This window comes from Balaenoptera ricei, chromosome X, assembly GCF_028023285.1.
Source record: "Balaenoptera ricei isolate mBalRic1 chromosome X, mBalRic1.hap2, whole genome shotgun sequence".
In the NCBI taxonomy this organism is placed as follows: domain Eukaryota; kingdom Metazoa; phylum Chordata; class Mammalia; order Artiodactyla; family Balaenopteridae; genus Balaenoptera; species Balaenoptera ricei.
Window position 1 is genome coordinate 45214590 of NC_082660.1, and position 21478 is coordinate 45236067.

The 21478-nt window shown below is 40.4% G+C and overlaps 1 protein-coding gene across 1 annotated transcript in view; it reads left to right on the top strand.

The window, feature by feature from the left end:
* Positions 1-5207: 5207 nt before the first annotated feature.
* Positions 5208-21478, top strand: part of CCNB3 (cyclin B3) — a 56517-nt gene continuing 40246 nt past the window's right edge. Inside the window, exons 1-6 of the mRNA XM_059911006.1 lie at positions 5208-5303; positions 7553-7639; positions 12441-12538; positions 18161-18475; positions 18632-20764; positions 20918-21398. Coding sequence (XP_059766989.1) covers positions 5208-5303; positions 7553-7639; positions 12441-12538; positions 18161-18475; positions 18632-20764; positions 20918-21398 — 3210 coding nt within the window. The remainder of the gene's footprint in view (positions 5304-7552; positions 7640-12440; positions 12539-18160; positions 18476-18631; positions 20765-20917; positions 21399-21478) is intronic.

Genomic DNA, 21478 nt, shown 5'->3' on the forward strand with positions numbered 1-21478 from the left:
TTTGACTGTGGTCCAATCGAGAGACTATGGTTGTAGTGGAGATGGAGGGAAGTGGATGGATATAAAATATATTTTTGAGGTAGAATCAACAGGATTTGCTGAAGGATTGGATTTGGTAGGCTAAGGTGGTGGAAAAGAGTTTGAATCAAGGATGATACCCAGGTTTCTGGCTTGATTAACAGGCCTGATGTGGTACCAGTTTCTGAAATGGGGGACATTGGAGGAAGGATCAGGTTTGGTGAAGGTTGTGAACACGTTAAGTTTGAGGTGTCTATTAGACATCCAAGTGGAGATGTGGAGTAGTCATTTGGATTTATGAGTCTGGAGTTCAGGGCCAGCTTTTAGATGCTACTTAAAGTCATGGATCTGGATGTGATAACCTAGGGATATTAAAAAGAGAAGAGGGCCTGGGATCATGTGACTATTTTCCATTTAATGTAGAAGCTATGAGATACTAAAAGGAGAATGGACTAATAATAAGTGTAAAGATGTAGTTTAGTGGTAGAGTATCTGTTGTATATGCAGGACTTCCTAGGTTTTATTCCTGGCATCTCCATTCTCTCTTTCCCTCCTCAGAAGACAGGGCAGGGCTATACACTCTTCAAGTCTTTTGTCAGTTACTCATATATATAATTTTTAGCTCCTGGAACAAAGCAGGTGCTCAATAATTATTTGTTGAATGAATGAATTAATGTAGGAATGAAATGAATGAGCATATCGGTTGTATTACTTGCTTTGCCACAATGTAGCACTGTGACTTTGGGCAGTTAGCAAGCTACAGTTTTGTTGTCTGTAAAACGGCAATAATAAAAGTACCTACCTTTTTGGACAGTGTTGAAAACAATTAAACAATTTGTAGCAATTAGCACAGAGCTAGCACTCAGTTAATGTTAGCTACTATTAGCTCTCTGAACTTTGGGGGCTATCCGTAAAATAAGGGCAATAATTTCTGCTCTGCTTCCCTCACAAAGGCCCCTTTTGGCCGCGCCGCGCGGGCTTGTGGGTCTTAGTTGCCCGACCAGGGATTGAACCTGGGCCAGGGCAGTGAAAGCGGCGAGTCCTAACCACTGGAACGCCAGGGAATTCCCAAAAGCTTATTAATATTAATGTTTTAATTCACTACATAATGCAGCGGCTCTCGCCATCCTCCAGCAGGATTATTTAAATGAAAACGAGTCTTTAAAGAGACCCAGTACTCCCGCTTCTCAGCCCAGCCCAGTGCAACCAGGGGTACAGGAAACCACGCCCCGTTGTGAAGTCAATTAGCTGCAGAGTTCGGTTTAAAAATACCCAGCCCCGCCCCTCCTTGCTAGGCGAGCTCAAGTCTCAACTGCACGCTGATTTGCCCCTGCTGGCCAATCACCACTGCTCTGCCTCCTGGGCTGTAATTTTCAAAATTCTCTGCTGGGCTGATTGGAGAGAGCACGGGGTAAGTTGAGACGGACGCCGGTTGCTGCGACGCGGAGCTCCGGTCATTTCCCGGGCCTCTCCTGGGTTAGGACTGCGTCCGTGGTCTTTCCTCTTCTGCCCTCAATCTCGATATGAGGTAGGCACCTTAGAACTTGTACTGCCCGCTTGAATGTCCGGTTGTGTCGCACGCGGGTGGGTCCTTGAGCCTCACTGCAGTCCCTTGTAACTAACTCACTGTCTTCTTTTGCCGGGATGCATGGGATCCCTGACACGCAACCTCTGCTTTTTCCCGTCAGTCAGCAGTCTGCGGAGAGAGCCCTGTACGAGGTTGGGGAGGGAGTGTGTATTAGTGGGTGAGATGGCAAAGCAAAAAAACAAACAAACCAAAAAAACCAACAAACAAAAACAACAAAAAACCAAAACTGGGTCTCAGCTTTTAAATGGAGCTACCAGTACACATGCCTGAATCAGAGTACATTTACATAACGTCTTTTCACAAGCGAAACTGTGCGGGATCAATTTCATCCACAAGACATATTTAAGCTAGAGAATGCTACTTGAGGGATGTCTTTTGAACTACAGGTTGAAGGATATGAAGGAAGATGGAAACATGTGTCCTTCCTCCCTTGTTGTCTCCACTGGCTCTCTTCTGTCATCACCACCTCAAACCTCTCCAGCTCTGGCTTTCCACTGCTCTCTGCTATGGTCCTCTTGGAATCCTAGAATGTCAGAAGTTGAAGGGATCCTAGAACAGGGCTTCTTAAACTTTAAAGTGCCTACAGATCACCTGGGGTTATTAACTTGCACTTCCTGATTTGGTAAGGCCTACCTCGGGGCCTGAGATTTTAAATTGCTAACAAGCTCCCAGGTGATGCTGATATTGCTGATCCATTGACCATGGTCTAAATGTCGAGGAGACTCTGGTCCCACGATCTCATTTTATTAGGTGGGGGAAGGAGGCCTGGAGAGGGAAAAGGGACCTGTCCAGTGTCACTCAGCCAGCTAGGGCGGCATTAGAACTAGAGCCTAGGCATCCTTCCCAGCTCAGTGCTGCTTCCATTGACACCATGCTGCTTTCTCTCCCCAGTGTCTTGCTGTCTGTAACCTGCCTTTATATATGAAAAGAAGTCGCTACTGTTTCCTGAGATTGTCTTGATCTACAGTTTTGGACTCTGAGCAATTGGGCTTCTAAACAAGCCAACTTGCCCCTGTGTGGGTTTCAGCACCAGCCCTGGGATGCCCAATAGAGTCTTCAACACTCATCAGTGTGTATGTAGGGGAGATGGAAAGTAGAAAGGATTTTAATTTTTTTGTCCAAGTAAGGCTAAGGGTTCTGTAGGTGGTAGAAGTTGAGAGTGTTCTGCAGAGTGTCCTTTTATGAAAGCATGTTTCAGGTGGTGTCAATCCCCTCCCCATACCTAGTGGCGGGGAAATTAGTTGCTTAAGTCGGTGTCTGTGTCCCCCAAAGCAAGTGATTATTGTTCAGGATAATGAAGGTGATACATGACCATCATCTGAAAAACCTTATTTTCTCTGAGGTTTAGTCAACCTGTGATGTCATCAGCTGAAAGTTTTCTGGCCTGTTGACTCCAGTTTGATTTTTTCTTTCCGCTTGAAAGATAAAGATTTCAGAACATGAGTCTTTGGTCATCCATAAAAAATTGTATGAGATGTGAATAATAATAGTGGAGTGAGTGGTTTTCATACAGTGCAGTTAAGGGTGGGTTCACTCAATTTAGCTTTATTGCTGCTTGGCTGAGTTTTGAGGGATGAGATGGAAAATAGGTTTGGATTTGGAGGAAGAGAAGGAGAATAAGATGCACCATTTATTCTGAGTACTTACCAGGTTAAGCTTTGCACATACAAATTTACATTTGAGCCACACAATACCTCTGCAAGTAAGAGGTGGTATAGTTCTTTTGCAAATGAGGAAACGGAGGCTCTAAGATGCTAAGTTGGCTGATTTAGGAGCCCAGTTGCTTCTTAAAAAAAAGTCTGTGTTCTAACTCCTCATTACTCCTCATACTACCACACTATGGCCTTTCAATTTGGGCTGTGGGCTATTTTGGAGTCTTTTTTGCATACAATCAGAGAGACTTCATGGTATTTTAGAAAAGAGCCCTGGAAAGAGCTGGGTATTCTATGCTGCTTAATAATTTGTCCTGTGTAGTAAGTCACTTAACTCATCTGGGACTATAAAATGGAAAGAATTGTACTTGCCCTGCTTACCCTCACAGTTTTGTTGGGAGGATTAACTGACATAGTAAATGTGAAGGCACATACTTGTACTGACTTTTCCTTGCCAACAAAATGTTTAATATTCTCCATCCAAAGCAAAGCCCAAGTTAGCCTTTCTTCTTTCTTAAACCTTCCCCTCAAACTGCAGTCTCCTCTGCAGTCTTACCAGCGTGGCCCCAGCCTAGCTTGCAGCCTCTTTCTAACTCCTCCCCAACGCATTCTTTATACTCCACACTCCAGGCAAGTTTGGATGTTCCCAGACTTGCTGTGCTCTGCATGTTCAAGCCTCCGCCTAGGCTCAGGCTTTCTTTGCCTGGAAAGCTCCCCTGTCTACTTGGGAACCTTTTTGTCGTTTAAGTCCAGATGGAATCTCCCACAAGATTACTGACTTTCCATTATGTTTCTAAAGTACTTTTTATCTACCATTTTTAAATCATTTGTCATATTTTTATGTTACTGTTAGAGCTGTGCCTGTGAATACTTCTAGGGTAAGATACATGATTTATTTGTGTTTGTATCTCCATTGCCTGAAGTATCTGGTGCATTGCCTTTAGGGTCTCTCTTATGGAAGCCTGTTCTTTGTCAAATGCAGTTGATCTTGGACACTGAATATGGGTGTGGTTGGAAGGGCAGTTGTATTTGAGTGGGAAGGGTCTCTTGGATATCCAAGAGCTGATTCCTCCTAATTATGTATTTGCTTGTAAGATACATAAGTATATCATACTATTGGGAACTCACAAACTAAAAGAAATTTAAGGAATGTAGAATGGGATCCCACACTGAGATGGGGTGAAGGTAGGACTCTCCCAAGGTCTGTAATGACTGTTAAATTTTTATGTCAAGTGATTTTCAACAAGTTAGTTCCTTCTGCTGTTATCTTTTGATTTTATTTTATTTTTTTCTTACTGGGTGTCTGGAACTGGATTACAGTTTCTTGATTGAATGCAGCCTTTGAATACCCTCTGGCCTATTGTGCATACGTGTGTGTGTGTGTGTGTGTGTGTGTGTGTGTGTGTGCAGTGTATTCTTTTGCCTTCTCTGTAGCATCATTATAATTGCTGTGGCCAGGACCCCATGCCTTTTAAAGAACATTAACCCTACCAGCGAGCCTCCATACTATATGATCTGTCATGTTCTTGATTATTTTCAATGCAAAACTGTTAATTTGTCCCCAGTGTTCCTAGGCTAAACTAGGGGCTAGGCCACAGTCCCAGTGCCCACAGGGGGTGGCAGGCACTGTACTGAGCTTTTTACATAGAGTATCTCATTTAATTTGAACAGTGCCCTGCAGAGGTACGTATACTTATCTCCATTTTACAGATGAGATAACTGAAGCCTAGGGAGTTTAAGTCACTTGCCCATGGTTAAGTGTGGTAGAACCAAGATTTGAGCCCAGATCTGCTTAAATCAAAGTATATTTTCTCCTAGGGATGCTATAGAGAGACTGGGTTTTCTCAAGGATCTCCAGAGAATTCTGATATTTCTGGTGAATGGTGTTTTAAAGAGTCCTTTTCTGATTGCAGCCCTGCCTTGGATAGATGCTGCTGAATCCATAAGAAATGCCACTGCCACTACCACCCCAGCGCTCCAGACGTGAGACTAAGAAATCTCAGTCCAGCAAAATTGTGCCCAGTGATCATGGCCCATCTGAAAAGGTTAGAGCAAGCTGTCCCTCCCAACAGTGTTTCAAATAAGCTCTTCCTGCGTTTGTTCAGTCCCTATCCTCATCCCTACATCTTTTGAACTATGTGTGGTTTAATCTGAGAAAGTGGGAAAGGGTGGCAGACCTTGTAGTTGGAGAAGACCAGCAAATTAGGACTTAGGGAGAAAGTGTCAAGTCTTCTTTCCCGTAAATGCATGGCTAAGATGAAGGCCGTTCTCCATAACCTTCAAAAGCAAAAAATACTCAGTTCTCATTAGTGATCACATCTATACTCTTACTTTCTCTGAGATGCTCAAAGCACCTTGCCAGGTGGCTGCTTGGTACATCCTGGGGAGAGTATGAAGATTAGGTCAACAAACGTATTATAATGCTTTTTACAGCTATTAAATTTGAAGAATGGGCCCATTTTGAGCCTGCTGTTTTGACCTTGTGGATAGTTTGTCATTCCGACCCTGCGATGTTCTATGTTCCTCATCATTCATATTTTAATCAGAATTTTACTAACCTGATGAATTGTCATTAAGAGAGTATTTCCTGGAGCAAACATCATTAGGTCAATTTATTTTCCTTGATTGGTTTTCTCTCAGCACAGATAAACACTTTCTAATCATTTTCATTTTTGTCTCACTGAAATGATTTTCTTAGAGGGGCCAAATGTGTTTTTCCTATGTAAATTTGGCAAGAAAGATTTGATACATTGATCAGATTTTTGTCCATATCAAATTTTCTGATTAGAGTTCTGCCACTGTAAGTTTTCTTTTGTGGCCGTTATTTTTCCAAATCCAACTCTCTCAGGGCGCATTTTGCAAATATAAATTTTATTGAGTTCAGTTTTACCCATTGATTTTATTTGGGGCTGGTTATTTCTACCAGTAATATTAAGTAGGAATTGGATAACAGGCCAACAGTTAATTTCGTAGCCAATTTGAGAGAAAATACTAATTTATTTTTGCTAATTATTTCCACTAGGATTATTTATCATGAACTAGATAAGAGACTAATAGTTTACTTATTTCTTAGCTTAATCAATTAAAAAACAGAAGTAATTCTTCTCAGCTCTTTCAGGATTGCTCCACTGTGCTAGATTGTTCTATTGTAATATGAATCCAGTTCTCTAAATTTCTAATCACTTACTGTGTCATGTACTAACTGTCCATGATGTAAATAGAGAACAGGGAAAATAAATGGTCGGACCTCAATGTTCTGCTTCATATTATTAACAACTCTCTGACATAGGTAGGGCAGGGTTCTCACTTCATAAAGGAAATCTGATACTTAGGAGACTTTCACCAAATAAAAACTGTTAGGGAACAGAAAAGCCCTACAGCGTGATTTACCTTAACCTCTAACCCCACAAAGATAGTCTTGCTCGTTTGGGAGTGGGGTAAGGCATGTGTAGATAAACACTACCTAGAAAGGAAACTCCCTTTGATCCAAAATATTCACCCTTCCTCCTTTCCCCCATCTCTCCCTTGTATACACTAAAAGGGATTAATATGAATTACCAAACTCCTTTCTTAAAGTACAGAATTTTCCCTATGAGGTTTAAAAACATATTGGACTATATACTTTTAAAATACTATTTCTGCCCGTTTACAGTTTATATAGATTTTTAAAAAACATGTTTTCTCTTATTTGATCCTCAAATGAGGTAGGTCATTATCCCAATTTTACTGATGAGGAAATTGAGTCTCAGAAACTAAGTGACTTGTGCGAGGTCAATAGCTAATAAAGAGCTGATCCTGGATCAGTATCTAGGTACGTGTGTTATTGTCCTTATTGAGAATGTCTTAAATCAACTACTTAACATAAGAGACACTTAAGTTTTGTTAAATTATTGAACTAATTTACCTGGGAACGTCCATATTAAAGGAATGAGTGGGAGTTGCAGGGTGGTGGGGGTGGTGATGGTTAATCTTGGCTAGTATAGCCATAAATATGAGAGGAGTAAGAGAGAAAATTAGCTTCACCAAGCTAGTTTGCTCATTCTGAGAGTTACACTGACAGTCATCTTTTCTCCTCCCAGCCTTGTCCCTATCATCAATGATTATCTCCTTCAGGGACTCTCTAAGCAGTGGGTGCCAAAATTTCCTTTTGTTGTAGTTTATTGGGGTTTATTATAGGCGTCTGCAGTTGCTTGGAGATTCAGCCATTCCCCGCCTGAGCCCCAAAGATGACCTGAAGTCCCTGAAAAGACTGCTCACAATTGGATATACGCATTTACCTCTTTTACTTTTTTAGAGAGAGGAGAATTACCAAGCAAAGATATCTCCATCTTCACCTCAGGGACCACTGAAAAAGAGGTCAGCTTTTGAAGATCTCACCAACGTGAGTATGCCAGTCCAATCCTCTGCCATGGTGTCGCATAAGGTTTAGACAACCTCTTCCTTGAGGGACCTTTCCAGTTTACCAAACTCTGACCCTCTCTAGAATGTTGAGAGCCAATTTTATTTGGAATCAATGACCCAATTTCAGAAACTGCAGTGGCTCTTCTGCTGGCACATACCATCTGGATTAATTGATGGAGCTCTCTGGAAGCAGCAGAGTGATTATGAGATACGACATTGTAGACAAATATGAGAACTTTGGGATCTTGCATTTAGATAAAGTCCAGAGGTGGCTCAGCTGGTTGCGTAGGCCTTGGAGGCAAGTACTCTGGTAGATTCATTGTAGTCTAGGGCAGTGTTCATCAATTCAAGCACTGTGGGCATTTTGAACAGGAAAGTTTTTCTATTGTGTACGACTGACTTCAGCCAGCATTCCTGGTCCCTAGCATTAAGTTCCAGCAGCACCCCAGTCATAGTGACAATCAAAAATGTCCTCTGATGTACAGAACCGTTGATGACCACAGTTCCATGATCTGGTTTTCAACTATGGAGATCTAGAAACTCAGTTTTGGCTAGAATTCTTGAGTTCACTTCCGAGTTACCTCCCTTCTGGTGTTATTAAGGCGCCAGCTAAGAAAATCAAATTTACTAGTTAGAAAGTTACTAACTGAATATAGAATTGAGTCAGAGGTAATCTTTGGTCTTAGAAAATAATAGTAACTGATGTCTCCTGAGTGTTTACCACGTGTCAGGCACTATTCTAAGCATTTTTCCCTGTATCCACTCACTTAATCCTCATAAAATCCTTTGAGGCAGATACTATAATTATCTCCACTTCACAGATAAAGACTTGCCCAGTGTTGGTTTTGAAGTCTGTTTCATCTAGGATACAGAGAACCCTAGTGAACCCTATCCTGCCCTCTATAATAGTGTCCTTCTGTGGCTACCAGAATTCTTACATCTGCTAGATAATATTTTACCCCCTTGGGCAGGATTGGATAAGCATTGGCAAAGTTCTCCCCTTTGTATCTCTGCTCTTTAGATGCTATGTGACCACCTTTGTGCTAAAACAGTCTTTTCCCCATGCAGATTACAACATGTATGATTGTGTTACAGCTTCCTGCATAATCAGATTTACTCTAGATTGGTTGAAAGAGCTACCTCCCACACAGACCTGTAAGGTTAGATTCATTTCCTGACTTATTTAACCATGGCTCTAGAAACTTGGTTGAAATAAGGTAGCCACACAAATCAGGAGCAGATGCAGCCCATCTTAATGTAGCTTCCCTTGGCCTCCAGAGTCCCTGATGGGAGTCCAGTGACACTGTGCAAAGCAAAGTCTAACCACATATGAAAAACTTTCCTGCCATGTCTCAGTCCTTTTTTTGTCGTGAAGTTTATATCATCATTCATAGAGAACAAACACAAATAAATTAATAGGAAACACATGCTAGGACCCTCCTGATTCTCCAACTGAATTCAACATCTGTTAGGCCACATACCTGTCCAGGGTTGGGGAAGCAAGGCATCCCTGAGCAGTATCTCTGCCTCTAGCTTTTCAGAAGCTCAGAAAGCCCGTATCCCTTTTGCGTTCAAGTTCTGGTCACCTTGAATGGTCTTTGGTGCTTTCCAGACAAAGTTCCATCATTACAGTGTACCTAAGCCATTCCAGGGTTGGGCATTTCTGCAGACGTCTGAGCTCATTTCTTTGAGGGTTGAGGACTCCTTTCTCTCTGAACTTTGGGGATTCCCTTTATGACGATTTGCTTCTTCCTGTCAGTATTACTTCATTTACATGTCCCCATATCTGTCTTCTCCTCAACATTCACCACAGTGAGGTCCTGGCTTGCCAAAAGAGCTGATCTGTTTTAATTAGTTAGTCTGCTGTGAGTGTTCTTTTTCCCCCTCTCCTTTATCCTTTCAGCATGGGAAGGACTTTTGATTTGTTAGAGCTGGTCCAAAGCCAGTGGATGAGGAGATAAAGTCTATTTCCTAAATTATTTTTTGTCAGTAGGATTGTCATCTCTATTTTCCTATTTTTTGGTGAAAGAATTATGGGGAGATACTGGTAAAGGTCCCCTTGAGCTTAGATCTGAAAATATTAGTGCTTTGAACCTTCACACATGGCAAGTTGAAAGTTTCACCCTGGGGATTAGGGTCTCCACCTCTCTCCTGCCAAGAATGCACATCTTTTCCAATTCTGGATCTCAGCTGGACACACAAGGAGTCTGTAAAACTTTAGGTGAAATTAAAATGCAAACTGTGTCAAGCTCTTTGAAGAGCAGAAGTGGACAACAACTAAGAAAGAATTCCCTGTTGGATTGTAGTTGCTTATTATGATACGATGATACAAAGGCATAATTCTTTTATACTTCATTTGGAAATAATTTCAAATTTATAAAAAGTTGCAAAAATAAAAAACAGTACAAAGAACACACATATGCTGTTTACCTAGATTCACGTATTACTAACATTTTATCCTATCTGCTTACATACATCATGGTCCTTTACCATGAAATACTTAGGGTATTTCAGCGTATATAGAGAAAGAGTCTCTATATACTATTTCTCCTCAGAGAAATAGTCTTATATAAACACAGTGCAGTCAACAACTTTATAAATTTACACTGATATAGTGTTTTTATGTAATCTGTTGTCCATATTCCAATTTTTTTCCGTTGACTTTGTAAAGTCAATGTTATAAGCATTTTTCCCCCTCCAGTAAAGGATCCAGTCTAGGGTCGTTTACTTGTCATGTCTCTAGCTTCTTTTAATCTGGAACACTTCCATAGCCTTTCTTTGTTTTTTATGATATTTTTGAAGAATACAGTCTGACCCAACCCCCCATTTTAAAAATAGAACATTCCTCATTTTGTGTTTGTCTGATGTTTCCATGTGATTAGATTGATGTTATATACGCTTGGCTGGAGTATTGTGTAGGTGATGTTCTGTCCTTAGAGTATCACATCTGGAGGCACACGACATCCATCTGTCCCTCATTGGTGAGGTTAATTTTGATCACCCAGTCAAGATGTTGTCTGGCTTCTCCGCTGTATAATTACTGTTTATTTTTTTTCCTCTTGCAACTAATAATCTGTGGGACACACTCTTAAGAGCCTCCAAATAGCCACTCTTCATCAAAATGTCCCCTAGATTTAGCATTCATTGATGATTTTTGCCTAACACAATCTTTATGATGATTTTTCCAACTCTAGCACTTGTTCCCCATTTACCAGTCTACAAGCAGAGGCCTCCCTTCTTCCCTGTTTATTTATTATTGGTATAGACTTATGAATTCCTATTTTTTCAGTGGTTTGTTGTTCAGTATTGTATTTTATTATTTTGGTGCTCAAATTGTCCCAGATTTGGTCACTAGGGTCCCCTTTAATCTGACTACTGTGTCTTTGTGACATACTATCATCATTGTTTTGAGCATTTTCTTTCCAGCATAACAGGAGGTTCCAGGATGTTCTTGTACCTATTTTATTGCCGTGGAGTCAACCATTTCTGTGAAGAATTCCTGTTCCTTTTAGTGGGGAATGGTATTAGAGACCAAGATCTCAGTGCTAGGTGTGCTACTGGGGTGTCTGCCTTTTCTGCCCTTTCTGCAGACAGAGTTAGGAAATGTCTGCATGTATATATACATATAGATACACACATATCTGTACTTAAACATATCTATATATACACATATATCTATATATACAAATACATACACTCCTGTATACTCAGATGTATATACACATATACCTATTTAAGAAATCATGAGTCCACACAGCTCCCATTCCAAAACGTACAGGGTTCTTTCTTGTATTCCTCAATCCGTGTTTATATGTTCCTTCTCTACAATGAGAACCATGGTTCCCAAGATCATCAACACATTTACTCAATACTATAATACATCTAAAAGAGTTTCAGAATTACTTCTTTCACACCACCATAATAGACACACCTACTAAAAAGAGTTCCAGATTTATTTGCAATATTCTCCACCATCCCACAAACGCATCCTGACTGAGGATGTATATGGTGAGGGTGTATAGTCTGTGTTTACTTGGATTAGTTGTTTATTATCTTGTATTTCCTTCTGTTTTCTTTCTTTTGTCCTTCAGTGTGGTTATGGTATTTACTTGGAATATAATTAGATTCAGTTTGTTTCATTTTAAAGGCATAACCTTTAAGATTATTTTTATTGACATTATTCACAGTCCCATGATCTCTTCTACTGTTTAGTAGAATTAGTCATGATTAGAGTTTCTGGTGGAGCTCCCCAGAGCCCCATGTTAAATAAATATCCCCTCAGTGAGATGGGATAGATGTATCACAGGTAGTGTTGTATTAGAGGTCTATCCTGAAAAGCTAGTTGATCTTGGTATACTCAGGCAGCAAAGCCAGTTATATTGCCTTTTCCCCCCTCTAAATATCTTATGGGGTCAAAATGGAATGTGATGTTTACAAAACATCTTTTTGAGAATTTGCCAGCCAGTATACCTGACATTGGAGATCAGAACTACATCATATGTATCTTGAAATCACTTAGGGCTGCTATTTAGCTAATATGCACCAGGACTACTGTACTGCCAGCTTCCATCATGACTAGTTGGCACCAGTACCATACTGGTTGTAAGATGTTTTGATCAATGTTCCTGGGAACACCCAAACAAGGTGTCCAGGGTGTGGATGTGTGTCAGGACCTTCCTATGAGAACCACCTATTGGGTAATTTGGGGTTCTCTCTCTCTCTCCATTTCCTTGCTTCCTCCTCCAGACCAGCCCCCCCACCTTTTTTTTTTTTTCTTGCAGGCTTCTCGAAGTCAACCTGCCAAGCCCAAGAAGGAAGCCAGTAATGAGTTTGTTAAAGATGTTTCCAAGAAGATAAACAGGAACACACCTGCTCGTGGGTGAGTACGAGGGGACTCAGATGTCATTGTTTTATATGGTAAAGGAGAGGGTGTGACATCCTTTTGACTGCCTTTTGTCCCCATTGAGAACATTTTTAGTGAGCTACAGTGGTGAGTACTATATTAACTCTGGGTGCTTAGATGGACTAAATTGCTGAAGAATTACAGGCCTCATCTCACCACCACCCCCAATCTTTCTCTCTCCCTCTCTCTGCCCCCCTCCCTCCCTCTCCCTCTCCCTCTTTCCCTCTGTCACCCACCTACATGGTGTGTGCATATTGAAAGAGCTGTTGTCATTGAGGAATTTGCCAAGAGGTCTTGTGCTCATCTTTTCTCTATTTTAGTACTTCAGTCCTTGACTGAGCTACTCTGTGGTTGAGAGTGTGGAGGCAACTTAACTTTTCAGGGGATTCTCAGCAGCTGGCTGATAGCTTGCCAGTCTGCTTATCCCATTAGAACCCTTAGGGGGAGGTTTGTTCCTTGTTACTGTAGAGAAATTACTATCTCCTTAGGCCAAAAATGTGTGTTTTCCAGCTGTTATAGGGAACTGATCACAGGTTCTGCAAGTAGATAGGAGTATTCTCATCTAGGATCGGGAAAAGGATTTACTCCTAGGAAAATTTCTATTAGAAGAAGAGTTAGAAAGTGGAGTGAGACTTTTTTATATCCTCTCCTCATTCCAGTGGGAATTACTTCTTTCTGGAAGAATAGAATAGATCAGCTAGATAGCTATAACCCGGCTAAGCATGGGTTCCAAATGGTAAGGGGAAAAGTTTGGGGAACTCCAAAAAATTAACATGCCAGGTCCACAGGACACTTTGCTAATTACCCAGCAGAAAAAAAATCATACCAGAAGATTAGCATTTAGCCCTACTCAGTTTCTTGCTGAAATGAAATTCCTGGGATTTGCATGTGTATTTTGACCTTAATTCCCTGTGTTATTTTCTTTTGAATTTCTTTCACCATTCTGACTTTAGCAGGGAAATCCTCACAAAATGCCATAAACATTCTTGTCCTCATTCAGAGTTCAGTGAAATGGACCCTAATAATAGTGCTAGAGCTAATAGCTAACATCTATTGAGAGTTTACTGTAATCACACATTATTCTAAGTGGGTTTTTTTTTTTTTTGGTAACAGCTTTATTAGGATATAATTCACATACACAATTCACCCTCTTAAAATGTACAATTCAGTGGTTTTTAGTATATTCACAGAGTTATGCAGCCATCACCACAGTGAATTTTAGGATATTTTCATCAACCCCAAAAGGAACTCTACCTTTAGCTGCCACCTCTCAGTCCTCCCTACCTGTAGGCAACCACTAGTCTACTTTCTGTCTCTGTAGATTTATCCATACTGGACGTTTCCCAGAAATGGAATTGTACAATGTATCGTCTTTTGTATCTGGCTTCTTTCACTCAGCATAATGTTTAAGGGTTCATCCATGTTGTAGCAGGTATCAGTACTTCATCCTCTTTTATTGCCAAATAATATTCCATTGTATGGATGTACCATATTTTGTCTATCCATTCATCAGTTGATGAATGTTTGAATTGTTTCCACCTTTTGGTTATTGTGAATAGTGCTGCTATGAACACCTGTGTACAAGTTTTTGTTTGAACACCTGTTTTTAATTCTTTTGCATATGTAACTAGAAATGTAATTGCTGGGTCATATGGTAATTCTATGTTGAACTCATTGAGGAACTGCCAAACTGTATTCCATAGTGGTTACACTATCTTACATTCCTACCAGCAGTGGATGAGGGTTTTGAATTTTCCACATCCTTGCCATTTTCTGGGAGGTTTTTTTGTTTGTTTGTTTGTTTGTTTTTTGTTTTTTTAACGGCCATTCTAGTGAGTGTGGGATGGTATCTCATTGTGGTTTAGATTTGCAGTTCTCTGATGACTAATGATTTGGGAATCTTTCATGTGCTTATTGGCCACTTGCATATCTTCTTTGGAGGAATGTCTATTCAGATCCTTTGCTGATTTAAAATATTTGGTTATTGATCTTTTTATTATTGAGTTGTAAGAATTCTTTATATAGTTTAGATACAAGTCCCTGATCAGATATATGATTAGCAAGTATTTTTCCTCCATTCTGTAGGTCTTTTCATTTTCTTCTTGGTGTTCCTTGAGGCATAAATGTTTTTAATTGTAATGAAATCCAATTTATTTTTTTTGTTGTTGCTTATGCTTTTGGTATCATAATCTAAGAAACCATTGCCAAATCCAAGGTTATGAACATTTACTTTTAAGATTTTTTTCTTTTTAGAGTTTTAAAGTTTTAGCTCTTAACTTAGATTGTTGATCCATTTTGAGTTAATTTTTATTGTTGGTGTATGTTAGGGGTCTAACTTCATTGTTTTGCATGTATTGATAGATATCCAGTTGCCGCGGCACCATTTATTGAAAAGACTAATCTTTCTCCACTTAATTGTCTTGGCACCCTTGTTGAAAATCAGCTGACTGTAAATGTGTTTATTTCTGAACTCTCAATTTTATTCCATTGACCTACATGTCTTTCATTATGCCAGTACTATGCTATCTTGATTATTGTTGTTCTGTAGTGTTAAAATTGGGAAGTGTGATTCCTCCAACTTTGTTCCTCTTTTTCAAGATTGTTTTGGCTCTTCTGGGTTCCCTGCAATTCCATATAAATTTTAGAATCAGCTTGTCAATTTCTACTAATAAGCCAGCTGGGATTCTTATAGAAGTTGCCTTGAACCTGTAAGTCAATTTGGGGAGTATTACCATCTTAATACTAAGTCTTCCAATCCAGGAACATGGGATGTCTTTTCATTTATTTAGATCTTTAATTTCTTTTAACATTTTTTTGTAGTTTTCAGAGTATAAATTTCTTACCTCTTTTGTTAAATTTATTTCTAAGCATTTTATTCTTCTTGATTCTATTGTAAATGAAATTGTTTTCATAATTTCATTTTCATGTTGTTCATTGCAAGGATATAGAAATACATGTGATTTCTGTATATTGATCTTGATTCATAGAACTTTGCTGAACTTGTATATTAGTTCTAATAGTATTTGTGTGTGGGTTCCTTAGGATTTTCTATGTATAAGGCTATGTCATCTGCTGATATAAGTAGTTTTACTTCTTCCTTTCCAATTTGGATCCCTTTTATTTTATTTTCTTGCCTAATTGCCCTGGCTAGAACCTTTAGTACTGTGTTGAATAGAAGTGTTCAGAGTTGAACATCCTTACCATCCAAGAGTTGAATGACCGACTTATTCTGGTTTTCCTAGGACTTTCCCAGTTTTAACATTGAAAGTCTTGCATCCCAGGAACCCTCTCAGTCCTAGACAAACAAGAACAGTTGGTCACTCTATTGAGGAAGCCTACTCTGATCACCCCAGGCTTTAGATATCATAGACACTAAATACCTACTTCCTATACCAGTGTTTTTTAAGAGATGGATTTGGAGAAGCAGGCAAGAGCAAGATCACCAGGGCCTTATGGACCATGGCAAAGAGTTTGTACTTTATTCAAAGAACAGAGGGGTTCAGTTCTAAAGCATCAGCAATGCTATATTAGTTATTCACTACTACATGACAAATCCTCCACCCCCCAAAAAGAGAGTTGGACATCCTTGTGTTCTCCTTGATCTTAGGAGGAAAACATCAGTCTTTTACAATTAGCTATGATACTAGCTTTGGGTTTTTCATAGATGTTCTTTCATAGTTAAGGAATCTCCTTTCTAGTCCTAGTTTGTTGAGTGCTTTTATCATGAAAAGGTATTGAATTTTGTCAAATGATTTTTCTAGATCTATTGAGATGGTCATGTAGCTTTCGTTTTTATTCCATTAATATGGTGTGATAACATGAATTGATTTTCAGATGTTAAACTAATTTTGCATTCCTGGGATAAATCCTAGTTGGTCACAGTGTATAATCCTTTTATATACTGCTGGATTTGGTTTGCAAGTGTTTTGTGGAGGATTTTTGCATCTGTGTTCATAAGATATATCAGACTTGAGTTTTCTTCTGATGTCTTTGTTTTTGGTATCAGAATAATATTGGCCTCATAGAATGACTTGGGAACTATTCTTACCTCTTCCTGAGTTCATGAAATGTTGGTATTAGTTCTTCTTTAAATGTTTGGTAGAATTCATCAGTGAAGGCATCTGGGCTTAGATTTTTCTTTGTGGGTAGTTTTTGATTATTAATTCAGTGTCTTTACTTGTTATAGCTCTGTTCAGATTTTCTGTTTTTGAGTCTGTTTTGGTAGTTTGTATCTCCCTAAGAATTTGTCCATTTTGTCTAAATTATCTGATTTATTGGCATGTAATTGTTCTCACAATGATTTAAGTGTTTTTATGCATATCAGTTGCTCAAATCTTTACAATAATTCTATAGAGGAGGTAATATTATGACCCTCATTTTACAGGTGAAAAAAGTGAAGCATAGAGCATTAACTTGCCCAAGGTCACCCAGCCAGTAAATGGAGGAGCCAGGGTTTGGATCCAGGCAGTCTAGACTCAGAATGCATGCTCTATCATAACTAGACTATCTGAAGACTACTTCTAAAAGTTCTCATCAGGAGGCACCTGGAACCTATCTGGTCAGATGGAACCTTTTGAGGCACTTTCTTTTCTTTTTTTTAACAATTCAGTAATTAAAAAAAAAAATTATATTTATAGAGTTGTATAGCCATCACCACCATCTAATTTTAGAACTTTTTCAGCACCCCCCTGCCAAGAAACTCATACCCATAGTCCCTTCTCTTTCCCAGTCCCTTTCTACCCTCCTCCCTACCCCTTCCCAGCTTCAGGCAACCACCAACCTATTTTCTGTTATGGATATACCTCTATGGATATGTCTCCTCTGGATGTTTCATATAAAAGGAATCATATAATATCTAGTCTTTTGAAGGTACTTACTCTTGTTCAGACTGATCGTATTTACCTTTAATTCTCTCCCTTTTCTGATTCTGATTTCTAGTCATCCAGAGATTTGGTCACACCAGGTTAGTCACTCCGATTGGATATGCAGTCCTATTCAAAACAAAGCTTTGCATCTGACACATGTGAACAAATGTTTATTTTGGTCTTTTTTTATTATCTCCACTAGGAAAACATCTTGTAAATAGCCTAGAGTGAAAGGAATATGGTTAGATACCATGAACGTTAAGTACCAGCCCAACTCTCTCTTATAAGCCTTTTATAAGCCTCTCTCTTATAATCCTCTCTCATAAGCCTTCAAACAATATTAATTTCAACCTGAATTTTATCAGATGCCTGGTGCTGATAGACAAAGACAAATAAATACAGCTAGTGAGGGAGACATATATAAGCCAATCACTCATACAATGTGGTAAGTATTATAATAAAAGCCTTTGTATATAAATAAAGTTAATAAATCATATATGAGAAAGCATAAATAACATGATTTCAGGGAAATTTTTTTAGAAAAGTATGGGGACCTAGGTCATAGAAACTATACTGTGTGCTACTTAGTTGATTTACTATGGTACCCATTGATTTTTACCCTCTAGTCTGTCTCTTGGGGTTGAAGCCCTTTCCACTTCCATACATTTAGTAAGTATAATGACAAAACGAGATGGTAGGTGAGGATTCTAGGAACTATATGCTTCTTACCCAGACATTGTTTCCTTTACAGGTATAAGCTGGAACTCTCACCAGCAGTAGTCTCAACCACCATGGTACCAAATATTATAGATAAACCGCTCATTCTGGAGATACCTACCAGCTCCAAGACACCCACTACTGAGGAGGCATCTCTTTTCAAAAAGCCTTTCATTTTAAAAGAGGAACCCACTACTGAGGATACAATCCTCATCAAGAGGTCATTAAAGAAGAGCACAAATCAGGGGGAGGTGTCCCTCTTGGAGAAGCCACTGTCCTTGCAGGAGGAGACTGACAGTGATGCTGTAGAGCCAATGACTTTTGGGAAGAAGCATAAAACTGAGAAGGCAGCCATCAACAAGAGTACATTATCTTTAAAGAATATGTGCACACATCAGGGGAAGCAGTCCTGCACGAGGGAAGAGTTGGCCTTGCAGGACATCAATGTTGAAGAGGATTCTTTCTTTATGGAGCCCACGAACTTTAGGAAGAAGCCTAAAACTGAGGAGGCAACCCCCACCAAGAAGCTGTTGTCTTTAAAGAAAAAGTGTACCACTCAGGGGAAGGTGTCCTGTATGAAGAAGCCACTAGTATTGCAGAAGATCACCTCTGAAGAGAAGTCACTCGCTAAGGAGCTGTTGTCTTTTAAGAGAAAGCCTACCACTGAGAAGGAGTGCCTTTTCCAGGAACTATCTGCATTGCCAAAGAAGCACACCACTGAACAAGAGGTGTCCATCTTGAAGAAATCATTGGCCTTGCAGGAGAAGATCGACACTGAAGAGGATTCCATCTTTAAGGAACCATTGGCTTTTAAGAAACAACCTACCACAACGGAGACAACCCTCACCACAAGGACATTATCTTTAAAGAAGAAGTGCACTACTCAGGGGAAGATAGCCCACTTGAAGAAGCCATTAGTATTGCAGAAGACCATCTCTGGAGAGAAGGCACTCATTAAGGAGTCATTGTCCTTTAAAAAGAGGCCTACCACTAAGGAGGAGTCCCTCTTCCAGGAGCTATCTGTGTCGCAAGAGAAGCACACAACTGATGGGGAGGTTACCCTTTTGAAGAAGCCAGGGGCATTGCAGGAGAAAAAAGATGGTGAAGATGAATTTCTTATGGAGCAAATTTCCTTGAGGAAGAAGCATACTACTAAGGAGGCAACCCTTTCCAAGAAGCCATTACCTTTAAAGAAGAAGCGTACCACTCGGGGGAAGAGGTACCGCTTGAAGAAGCCACTAGTATTACAGAAGACCACCTCTGAAGAGAAGTCACTCATTAAGGAGCCGTTATCCTTTAAGAAGAAGCCTACCCCTAAGGAGTCCCTTTTCCAAGAGCCATCAGCATTGCAGGAGAAGCACACCACTCAGGAGGAGGTGTCCATCTTGGAGAAGTCGTTGGTCTTGCAAAAGACCCCAACTGAGGAGGAGTCCTTTTTAAAGGAGCCTTTGGCTTTTAACAAGAAGCGTACCATTGAGGAGGCAACCTCCTCTAATAAGCTGTTATCTTTAAAGAAGAAGTGTACCAGTCAGGGTAAGATGTCCTGTTTGACCAAGCCACTAGTATTGCAGACCATTTCTGAAGAGAAGTCACTCATTAAGGAGCCATTATCCTTTAAAAAAAAGCCTGCCACTGAGGAGGAGTCCCTCTTGAAGAAACCATCTGCACTGCAAGAGAAGGACACCATTCAGGGGGATTTGGCCCTCTTGAAGAAGCTATGGGCATTGCAGGAGAATATAGACAGTAAAGATGAATTTCTTATGGAGCCAGTGTCATTTAGGAAGAAACATACCACAGATGTGGCAGCCTCTACCAAGGAGTCGTTATCTTTAAAGAAGAAAAAGTGTACCACTCAAATGATGATGCCTATCTTCCAAGAACATTTGGACTTACAGAATATGATTGGTGAAGGTAAGGACTCCTCCTTTATGGAGCCAATGTCATTTAGGAAGAAGTCTTCAACTGATGAGGCAATTCTTACCAAGACACCGGCATCTTTAAAAAAGAGGCAGATCACTCAGGGGAAGACGTTCCTCTTAAAGAAGCCACTGGTCATAGAGAAGACTACCTCTGAAGAGGAGTCACTCTTTAAGGAGCTGTTGCCCTTTAAAAAGAAGTCTACAACTGAAGAGGAGTTCCTCTTCCAGGATCCATCTGTACTGAAAGAGAGACACACCACTCTGCAAGAGGTGTCCCTCTCAAAGAAGCCATTGGCCTTGCAGGAGAATATCACCACTGAAGAAGAATCATATATTAAGGAGCAGTTGACCTTGGAGGAGAGGTCTACCACTGAGGAGGAATTCTCCTTTCAGGAGCCATTTTCATTGCATGTTAAACCTACCAACAAAGATGAGTCCCTCTTCAGGAAGTCTTTTGCCTTGCAGAAGAAGACTGATAACAAAGAGGACTCCTTGAAGGCACTGTTGGCTTTGCAGGAGAAAAGCACCACTGAAGAGGAATTCCTTTTCAAGAAACCATTGGTTCTGAAGGAAGAGCTCTCCACTGAGGTGGCAGTGAGCATAGAGGGGCAGTTATCTTTAAAGAAGCCCACTGCTCAGGGGGAGGTGTTCCTCTTGAAAAAGCAGTTGGCCTTGCAAGAAAACATCACCAGTGAAGTGGAGTCCCTTATTAAGCAGCCCCTGGCCTTGCAGGAGAATCCCAGCATTGAGAAGGAAATCATCTTGAGGGAGTCCTTGGCCTTGCAGGAGAAGCCCACGAGTGAGAAAGAGACCCTCTTCGAGGAGCCGTTGGCCTTGCATGAAAACATCACCAGTGAAGAGGAGTCCCTTATTAAGCAGCCCCTGGCCTTGCAGGAGAATCCCAGCATTGAGAAGGAAATCATCTTGAGGGAGTCCTTGGCCTTGCAGGAGAAGCCCACGAGTGAGAAAGAGACCCTCTTTGAGGAGCCCTTGGCCTTGCAGAAGAATCCCACAACTGAGGAGGAGGCTATCCTGAAGGAGCCCTTGGCCTTGCAGGAGAAGCCCAGCAGTGAGAAAGACTTGTCTTCCAAGGAGCCATTGGCCTTGCAAAAGAATCTCACTCACAAAGAAGACACATTTCTCAAAGATTTCATCAACCTCCAAGTTGAAACCAGCCCACATGTGTCCACCACTGCCCCTGACTCTAGAATAGGCTTGTCCAGCACTGTCACCGTGTCCAGTGTGGGCAAGTTCAGTACCACAAGCCAGTCCAGTACTTGTGAATCCAGTTCCAATAAACCTTTCTCATCTCAGGACGAGAGATCAGAGAAGGAGGTATTCTGCTTTCTTTCTTCTTAAATTAGATGAAGTGTTCTTTGTTGTCCTGGAGGTGGCTGCTAGCAAAGAGATTTTTT